Here is an 11,022-nt window from a genome sequence, read left to right as displayed (position 1 = left end):
TAATGTACAGTATTTGAAAAATAATGTGTTTTTTGAACATTAAAGCATGTCAACATATTCTGTTACACCAAATACACAAAATAATGATCTTTAAAAAAGCATCATATGACCCCTTTAAAACACTTGAATAAACTGTTAAATTATTCATTTTATAATGTATAAATGTGTATCACATTTATAAATGTGGTTCTCTATATTTTGACACGGATTGACTTATCAAAAGCATTAAAAAGATTTTAGCAAACTAATCCATCTCATGATTTAAAAAAACTAATATCTTCCGTGAGCATCTAACTGCATCCTTCTAAAAATATATATATATATATATATCTATGCCTTCACTTTTTCTATTCTCTTTTTATCCTTTATCACGTCCTGTCCTAACTTTTACTATTTTGAACGATGACTGAATCCTTGTATAACGGGCACTTCTCGAGTTTATTGCCATTTTATGATACATCGCTTGTATTCCTCAACTGTAAGTCGCTTTGGATAAAAGCGTCTGCCAAATGAATAAATGTAAATGTAAAAATAAACTTCCTCAGTTTAATTTTCTTTCTCTTCATCCTATATATGTAAAAACCACTAAATTGTCATAGTGTATGAAATGTGCTATAAATGAAACTGCCTTGTCAGGCATAGAATGTGAATGTGCGCATTGCATTATGGAAAATTGGTTAGTGTACATAAGTTATACACTTTAATTTTGAGTGCATTATTGCTATAGTGCACTAAAAAGGCTCTATTTATTTGACCAAAATGACTGTCACCCCACAATAATAATAATAACAATAATAATAATAATAATAATAATAATAATAAACAGTTGTTGGTGTGAATGAGAGAAATATGATCAGGCTGTACAACATAAACAGTTTATAATGTCCTGACGTCCTCATTGACAAGTGATGTACATGCTTAATGTGCGAGAATCAATAAAGTCTGAAGTTTCTGACGACGCCATTCTGAAGTTGAACAGAAATTCATTACTAAAAGCCATGATATGTGGAATGCTGGACCCAAGAAAAGCCAAACAGTGTGCACTGGGTTTCAAAAATGTGTATCTTGCAGCACAATAACACCTTAAACCCTGGCTGAGCAAGTCTGGGAAGTTTCCATTAACCAACAGATGGCGTGTGTTCAGAGAAGGTTTAATGGAGTATGAATAGAGATACAGGCTATTACTGTCTGTGAACCTTGAAGACGCATACAAGAAGATTTCTTCTTTGGCAAGACTATGTAAGGTGTGTGCGTGTGCAGTACAATACAATATTTTATAATAAACTATTGGTGTGAGTGTGTATTGCACACAGTTTCGTTCAGGAACAGGAAAAGATGAGAAAGAGAGACAAAACAGTATGACAGAAAGCAGGTCTCACCTGGTCTGGAGAGATCTTGCCCTCCTCTGCTACCATGGCCCTGAGTGTTGAGACAGACCCAAACAGAGGCACAGCCAACCCTACTCTCAGAAACCGCTGACCTTCAGTGCTGAACAACAGAATCACATTCAGGGCCCTAAACATACAAAAACATTCATATTTATCACATCATGGAATGCAGCTGTTCAGTCATGACATCAATTTGTGGGCCAATTCAGCTAATTCACTATGGCTTCCTACATGTTTTTACCAAAGCAGGTTTTTGATTTATGAGTAAAAATGGGAAATACTCTTTAAAGTAATGGTAACCACTCATAAATGTTTACTCATAAATTGAAAACCACCATTCTAAAAACCCATTAGAAATTCCAGAGGGAACCCACGACTTAGCACTTGTGGTAACGATCAAATCTATGGGGGATTGAGAGCTGCAGGGATGACGCATTTTTGTAGGCCAAAAACCGGAACGAGTTAACCTTTTAGCATTTCAGGTTCCATAATTCTGTAGTCAAGTGTGTTTTTTAAATGCGTTTTTGGTTAAATGCTTGAAATAAGGTCTGTAGTTAACACAAGCTCAAGATATTGTCACATTTTATTCTACAACATAAAATAGTTCACTCAAAAATGAAAATGTTGTCAATATTTACTCACTGTAAAGTCATTCCAAAACAGCATTGCTAACTTTCTTCTGTGGAACATAGAAGAAAAGTTTTTTTTTTCCCCCCGATCAATGGAAGTCAAGGGGCTCCAATGTTGTTTGGTTCTCAAAGTTCTTAAAAATATCTTCTTTTGTGTTCCACTGAAGTAAGAAAGCAATACAGGTTTAGAATGACATAAGAGTGATGAAATGATGCCAGAATTAGACCATCTATTTAACCATGGTTAAAGCCACTGTAACACATCCTCTTCTGTCATATTGCTTTGCTTATTTACCAATACTGTATATGAAAGAATGTGTGAGAGAGTGAGTAACAAATCAAAATCAGTTGATTTAAATCAGCATGTCTGGACTGTAACACTGTCACACACACACACACATGCAGCTTGTAGGTACACATTAGCAGGCCCGGCTCCAGAATCAAATCACTGAGGGTGCTTCTTAAATTAGTGAGGGTGCTGTAACAATATATATATATATATATATATAGTACAACGGGGCTAAAGGCCCACCTTAAGAAAAAAATTGCTATTCACTGCGCCTAAAATGTATAATTGCAGAAAGACAAATACTTCAGCTAAGCTAAAATAATGTTTTTTAAATAATGTCTAAGTTAATACTTGTTAAAAACAATAACTTTAGGAAAGTTTGTACTATTTTCTGCTTATTTTGAAAAATAAAAGAATTAATTTTTGTTCAATATATATATATAGTCATTAAAATATGTTAATATAAAAATATATTTTAAAATACAGAAACAAAATCATTTTAATAAGTAAATATTCTGAAAGTATTGAAGGAGATCCAATAATAATTGAATATATATTTACAGTAGTAACAACAAATTATATTTTATTATATGATATTAATATCATGTTTTTTTAAATATGATGGTTTCATTCTAAACATGGTGATTATCTCTAATATGGACACCCAACATAATATATGATATTTACCATCTGAATCTAACCAAGCCATGTCAACAAATGGAAAAGTCAGCCATCTATTGATTATCATGTTACTTACTGTGAGCCTTTAGCCCCAACAGCAGGGGCGCTTTTTTACCCCAAATACCATACTTTTACATATTCTTTCGTTATTTAAAAACTGTTGCTTTAATTATCTTAAACAAAATTGAAAATCATGAAGACCTTTGTCTCAAAATATATGCATTAATTTTAGCGATTCTCATTTGCTAAACATTTAAAAAAACATAAAATATTAGCTCAAGTAAGCACAGAATCAACTTTGCGCTACTGCGTGCGATCGCGTCAAGGATCAGACAATTATACACGTGCATCTTGAAAAGCGGATGTTTTGGAAAGTGCTACGCCACGTTTTTGTGCCATCTAGTGGTTTAGATTAAAATAATATCAAAGGCGCCTTTACCCCGGTGCGCCTTTATCCCCGTTGTACCCTCTCTCTTCTCTATATATATATATATTGGCGTCCGTTGCTATGGTGCAAAGAGTGTTCCGTTCATAATCACTAAAAAACTGTCATTCATCTCAGTTCATCGAGATCTCACAAAGATACGTTATTCTCAATAAAGTTCTCTATGCTGCACAATGCATCAACACTTTGTTATAATGAGATGATTCGTGCTGAACACAATACCAGGACAAAAACTCCGGCGATTTCAGCGGTGAGTGGATTCTAACTTAAACGCCTCTGATTTAAGAAATCAACAGATATGTCTGTGATTGGCTACAATGCTCAACGCTGCAAATACACATTGACATAGAAATCGATCTCCAGAGCGCAAACCATAACGCACCGGATAGTTTACCAAATATTCAATAAAATGCCATTAATACAGCTTTAACTGAGGGTGCTTTTGATTTCATTTGAGGGTGCTTAGCACATTAGAAACGAGAGCTGATCTGTTTCCTGCTGCATTTGTTTGGTTGGAAATGGCCTCACACAAGCCAGTCGCACAGCAGCTGATGGTTTCAATGAAGCCACATTTTTCACTGCAGCTGCAGTTGTGGCTCTAAAGACTTGGATGGACTTTCAGATGCCTCTCTGCTGCATTACTGAAAGCCATATGTGAAATGCTGGATGCAACAAAAGCACTCAGTTATACAAAACCACACTCTCACTCGAGTGGACCAGTGAGAAGACAACTGAAGCCTTTTAGATTTTATCTCTGGTGGCACGCAGAGGTGAGAGTCATGTGACAGGGGTTCATATATGTGGAGTCAATCAGACTGAGCTTATTCTGTGTTTTCAGAGTGCATTTGGGTGTGTTAAAATGCAGGTTGGATGTGTTACTTCTTGCAAAGACATATTTGCGTACAATTACTTTGAAAAGTAGTCTACTGCATGCCAAATGTCTGTGCAGACATAAGCTTAATCACATATAATATCCATTAATGTCAAAACTGAATGCACTAATATGGGTGAATCTGACAAAAATAAATGTCCAGATCATGTTTCACCCCAAAATCAAAAAAAGGAAATAAGAAAAAAACTCATATTTGAAGCCTATTTTAAAAACATAAGATTAATTTAATTCGTTTCATTGTGACTTCTTAATGCAGCCACAGTTTTCAGCTGAAAAGAACACAAGTGGCAGTAAAACTCAATGACTTTTATGGCCATTTGTACTGTGCATGATTTGTAAACTAATACATTTTGAGGTTTGCATCATATAACTAGCTCCATATGTCTCATTTTTCTGACATAGTAGTGACTCAGTAGCTCACCTGGTACAGCACTGCACTTGCGATGTGAAGTGCTCAGGCATCAGTGAAAAACAAGTCATAATAAAAGAGCTTTAAAGGGTTAGTTCACCCAAAAATGAAAATTAGTCCATAAATTACTCACCCTCAAGTCATCCTAGGTGTATATGACTTTCTTCTTTCAGACGAATCCAGTCGGAGTTATATTAAAAACTGTCTTTGATCTTTCAAGCTGTTTAATGGCAGTTAGCAGGTGTTGCAGTGCATCAGTCCAAAAGAAGTGAAATAAAAAGCACCCATCCATAAAAAAAAGTGTCTCACACGACTCCGGGGGGTGAACAAAGGCCTCCTGTAGCGAATCGATGCGTTTTTGAAAGAAAAATATCCATATTTAAAACGTAATAATCAATTTAATCTAGCTTGCGCTCACTGTTGTAAACGGAAGAAGCAGGAGGATGACGTACGAGATCGGCTTTGCGCATGCGCCGCTCAGAAGTGACCAGCACGGAAGCGCAGGGGAGAGATCAAAAGAAAACAACTTCACTTATTAGAAGTACAAAACGAGGATTTGTAAAGAAGAATGTCGGAGGATTAGCGTATATAGCATAGAATAGCGTGCGCTGCTTGTGTTCAGTGGATATTCTCCAAAATGGCGCTACAGTGATGCAGAGAGACACAGAGGAGACAAATTGTTGAATAAAGTCGTTTTTTTTTTTTCTTCATGTACAAAATGTATTCTTGTCACTTCATAACATTACGGTTGAACCACTGATGGCAGATGGACTATTCTGACGATGCCTTTCATACTTTTCTGGACCTTGACAGTGTAATTTACTTGGCAGTCAATCGGACAGTCACAAGCCTCCCCGGTTTTCATCCAAAATATCCTAAATTGTGTTCCGAAGACGAACGAAGCTTTTAGGGGTTTGGAACGACATGGGGGTAAGTGATTAATGACAAAATTTTCATTTTGGGCTGGAGTATCCCTTTAATACATCCTGCAAGTTTCATAACTTAAAATGTCCTCATCATAAATAAAAAAGCATTTATGTAATAACCCTCAGAAAATGGCTTGTATTGGATCAGAGGGATAAGGTGACGTCACCTGGGCACAGTCGTTTGCATATGACCGCCTCCAGAGCAAGACAACTATGCCTATTTTTGCATCATCGCATCGTTGTCATGCCCACAGGTGTTCAGTCGACGTGCAGTGAGTGGGTCTGAAGGAGTAGTTGTTTACAATAAGACTGCGATGCCAGGTAGACGATGTGCCATTTCTGGCTGTGAAAAAACAACATATTTGTATACGCTGCCGAAAGATCCCGACGCCAGAGAAAAATGGATTCAGATCAAGTCACGTCAGTGCTAATTCAGTACATTTCACAGTTCACTGTTCTGAGAACAAATTGCAGTATGATGCAGGCTTTGCCAAAATACTTTTGCTCAAAGATCAGGCCGTGCCAACTGTTCTGGACCCAACAACGACACCACAAACTGTAAGTAACGTATTTCATGTAAAAACTATTTTTAAAACTGTATTGGCGGTAATGGATGTTACACTGACCTCTTAAAGATGGGGTATGTATTTTTTCAAAAACGCTTTAGAAAACTGAGTCGGGCCGAGTACCAAAACAAACTTGTAGCCAATCAGCAGTAAGGGGCATGTCTACTCATGATGCAGAGGAGAGAGCGCTCAGTGCACAGGACGGACATTAGCCGAGCCGAGCGACGACAGAAAGATAGAGATGGCGGATAAAAAACAAAAGAGGAAAATGTCTGCGGAACAAAAGAAGGCTTACGATAAGGCAAGAAGCTAAAGTCTGTCTACACTGGACGCAACAAAGCGACCGTTGAAAATCATTTGAAATTTGTGTCAATACGTCATGAATAGAACGCAGCAGCAGTTTTCTGTCGGGGATTTGTCGTGTCGCGCTGCATCCAGAGTAGACCATAGACATGTATATACTGTATATCTGTGGTGTAGACAGCATCACTGATTATAATGAGTTCTATAGTATTTTGTTGCGCCGCTCGCATCCGGTGTAGACACGGTGTAACATTGGTTTTGCTTTGTATCACAGAACTAATCGTTGCGTACGTATGTGTGGGGCGGAGCTATCAAAATAGGGGCGAGACCCTTTTGGGGTAGGGGCGTGTTCGTTTTGGTGATTTGAAATGTCAACATTGGCTACCAGAAATGAGTTACCCCACCTTTAAAGGGAAAACACCCCAAAACCTACTGTTCAGTCAGAGGATGAGAAACAGGGTGGAAAAAGGTCATAAATCACTCAAATTTGAATGTTTTTCATCCAAAAAACATAAGTAATATTATAATTGCACCTCAGGGAACAAAATAAAAAATAAACATGTCATGACCCCTTTAAGGACCACCCATTGGACATTTCAGTGTTGTGAAACATGCAAGAAGCAATGTAACACCATTTTGCAGAAATGTCGCCAGTGGCATGTTTTTCCAATGAGCCTGGGTTGATATTTTACGTTTTCTAAAGCAATACAATGATTTTCTGTGAGAAACAGACTGCAGTGCATTAATGAGAGATGAGAAGTGATGATAGAAATAGTGATATCTGATTTGTGAAAGAACCATTCTTTTTAATCAGATCATTGTAATAAATTGGTTGATCCACTTCACAGAACTGGATTGAATGATTTGTACTTAACTGGTTCTCAAGTTTAATCTGGCTACATCTGGCTCAAATATTCAGTCATAACAATTTACCTTTTTGGGTGAACTAATCCTTGAAATTGTGAAGTAGCCTATATTTGTAAAATACAATTGTAAGTATACAACATAGCAGTATCGCTTGTGCAAAAATGAAGAAAAAAATCTTTTTTTCTAGTTTAATTTAAAAAATATTGTGTACAGATTGTATTACATTAATGAGAATTCATTTATTTTACTAAAAATGAGAAAGTTTTGATGAGTTTCAGCCAACATCTCAATGAAAGAGATCTGATTTATTGTATTTGGTCTCTCTGTTGGCAGAGGATGACCAGCGGCACTTGTGACCTGTAGACTGAGGACGTCTGATTGGCTCCCTAAAGTCTTGCCCAGGAGTTCAGCTCATATGCAAGCAGTGCTAGAACTGGCAGAATTGTTTCTGTCTGTCCATGGCATTTGTCTAATCTAATTTGATGTCTTTGTAATAATTCATAACAATAAGTATGGTAGGTTTTAGCACTAAAACTAGCACTCACTGACTTACTGACGACCTTCAAATTTGGCTCCCTAAGCTTTCAGTGCTCCTAAATATTCCATTTTCAATAAAATGAATGTGAAAACTGGAGGTTAGTGATTCAGAGATGAGCATGCTGGGAAATCTGAGTGTTTCAGACAGTATTACTGGTACAAGCATTCATGATGAGCCATAGTTCTCTCTATTTATTTCTCTCATTCTATTATCGGTCTTTCTGACAGGTTGACAAGTCTCACTGGAGAGATTTTGCTGACTGGCAGTTTTTGAGATTTAAGAAAATTGTGACAATGTCCTGTTAAGAGCTGTGCACTTGATCATTCATCACATGCAGTATTTCTGGGTTGCTAAGGACACAAACAAACTTAAACACACAATAGCAAAGGTACACAGACAAGCATATAATGAAACACACATAAAAATACATATAAAGACAAACAGTCCTAATAGATTCCAAAGAAATAGAGACAGAAGACACAGTAACATACCTAGTCTGTCGCAGTGGGATTGGAAGTGAAATACACAGGAAAGGGTCAAAGGTGTTGCTCTGTTTAAGGCAATGAGGGCACGTCAATGATGACCTGAAACACAGAAATGACCATGAGACATTTAATTCTATCTGGAATCTTCCAATGAACTGCATTCTGTGTCAACAATTTGTTTCTTTTGTAAAATATTTATACACTCCATGGCCAAAAGTTGCAAGTAAAAATATTTCATTTTTACAGTCATTAATGGGTATTAATAAGGAGTTGGCCCTCCCATTGCTACTAAAACAACCTTGAATCTTCTGGAAAGGTTGTGGGCATCTGCTGCCATTGAGACACAAGAGCTAAAGTGAGGTCATGTACTCATGTTGGATCATGTGGTTTGACTCTCATTTGGCATGCCAATTCATCTTGAAAGTGTTTAGTGGGTTTCTGGGATTTGTGCAGGTCAGTCAAGTTCTTCCACACCAGATTTAGGGAATTATTTCTTTATGAATCTCACATTGTGAGACATGTAATGCTGAAACAGAAAGGGTATTAAAAAGTTTGTCTAAGGAGACTGCATGACTGTATGCTTAATTTTATATGTAGCTTTATGTAGCTTCAATTTTCAAAAACCATTCATTTACAGGGTGTTCATGTACATTTGGTTATATAGTTTATGCCTTTAGTAAGATTTTAAATGTTCATATGCTCACAACAAGGAGCGTCTGATTTTCATTCTTACAATTCAACTTAAATTCAACTGCTTTTTGTTATTATGTGAAGGTTTAGGCCAACTGGCTTGACCATGTATTTTCAATATGTTGTTAATGCAGCTACATCATATATTTTAATATTATTATTATATAGTTGCCTGCCGAATGTACTAAAGCGATTATTTCCGAATTCGCTATTCGATAATTAAATCTCTAATGACTGCAGCTTTAATTCATTATAATCTTGAACTCTTATCACTAGAACACATTCATGTCCAAAATTCTAAAATAGTGTATTATGCATAAATACTACACACATGAGAAGTGATGCTGTTTTGTCTAGAAATAAGATGCGGCAAGCTTCAGTGTAAGCTTTTCTGTGCAAGTTACCCATGGCAGCATATTTGAAGAGCTGCAGCAGAAGTAAAGATAAACACACAGAAGTAGCTCCTGGCTTCAGAAGACTTGCACTACTTTTTTGGAGCTAGATTGACAGCCTGTGGTCTGTTTTTGTGTGAAGAAGATCAATGTGAAGGTTATATTTTGTGCTCCATGGAAAAAAAAAAGAAAAACGAATATGGGTTGCGACCTTTTGACAATGTTTATTTTTGAGTGAACTACAGACAATTGCTTTAATAAATCAGTAATAAAAAATACAACAATGAAAATGACAGTCAATTCATTGTCAGGTTCCTATAAACAGTTCTACCTCTTACTTAAAACAATGTTTTTTTTTCCTTCTACAGAACACTAAATTGTCTTCTCCAGTGAGCTGTTAACTAAATTATTGCTGCAATCAGATAAATGAGTCAATGAGTCATTCATATTATTCAGACCAGTTATCTAAATTAGATGAGAAAGGCAAAAGATCCAACTCGAATGAAAAACAAATTAAAATAAATAAATAAATAAATAAACAAACAAACTTTCTCAGAAGCTACATCTTACATCTTAAGAAGATGTGTAATACTGTAATTTTATCATTTTCCATTTTACAGGGTTCCCACTCTTTCATGAACACCAGATTCAAGGACTTTTTAAAGCACCATTTATTTTATATCAAGCACCTATCAAATTCACACCCCAGCATATGTAGTGTCATGAAAGACCTTACATTACTTAACATTTCACCACTTACACTTAACATTTACATAAAACATTTCAGAGTAATAATGTTTTGAATGTGTAGGTTTCATAAATTTAGACCGTTTTGAGCAGTCGTGTTCAAAGAAATTGAATGAAATCCATTGAAGTCAGTACTGGTAATATTCAAATTAAATTTCTAAAATATTGATCAAATATGCATCAAACTGACTTTTGCTGTAGTTCTTGTACAAGATTTAAATTTGAAAGAATTTCTCAATTTTTAAATTAATAAAAAGTGGTTAAATGTTGTAATAACATGGTAAAAGCTGATAACATTACAAATTTGCACATTCACTGAAAAGATACATTACTCATTAATAAATAAATTTTGTAAATTACTTTTTATTGTAAATCCCATTTTTTCATCTTTGACCTAGAGGAATGCAGCTGCTCAAACGTCAGTATTTTTTGAAAATATTTCATGAACATTTTAAACCTTGTACATGTGCAAATCTGCAAAAAAAATATTAAGAAAATAAATTTAAAAAATAGGACTTTCTATTTGCTTTTAAACTGTAAACGCTTTTCACTAAGCTGTTTTTCCATTTTTTCAAGTTCTACATTTTCTCCTTAGCTCCATGTTGCAGTAAGTTTTGGGAGTTCATTTTTAGTCCATCTCCTATCCTGAGAAGTGTGTCTTGCAGAGACTGACAAAAATGAACTCCTAAAACTTACTGCCAGATTTTGGAAGATCAATTCTTCAAACAGTGGTACAAGAGGATGTGGTGCTGGTCCTTCAAGAGTCACTCTCAAC

The 11,022-nt window shown here is 35.8% G+C and overlaps 1 protein-coding gene across 1 annotated transcript in view; it reads right to left on the bottom strand.

Annotated features, from left to right (window-relative positions):
* Nucleotides 1-11,022, bottom strand: part of LOC107659855 (ubiquitin carboxyl-terminal hydrolase 43-like) — a 117,056-nt gene that overhangs the window by 47,975 nt on the left and 58,059 nt on the right. The window contains 2 exon segments of the mRNA XM_016448939.1: nucleotides 1,380-1,515; nucleotides 8,425-8,517. Of these exon segments, the coding sequence (XP_016304425.1) occupies nucleotides 1,380-1,515; nucleotides 8,425-8,517 (229 nt within the window).

The sequence above is a fragment of the Sinocyclocheilus anshuiensis genome, unplaced genomic scaffold, assembly GCF_001515605.1.
Source record: "Sinocyclocheilus anshuiensis isolate Anshui unplaced genomic scaffold, SAMN03320099.WGS_v1.1 scaffold1405, whole genome shotgun sequence".
NCBI lineage: Eukaryota > Metazoa > Chordata > Actinopteri > Cypriniformes > Cyprinidae > Sinocyclocheilus > Sinocyclocheilus anshuiensis.
This window is presented reverse-complemented; position numbering and strand designations above follow the sequence as displayed.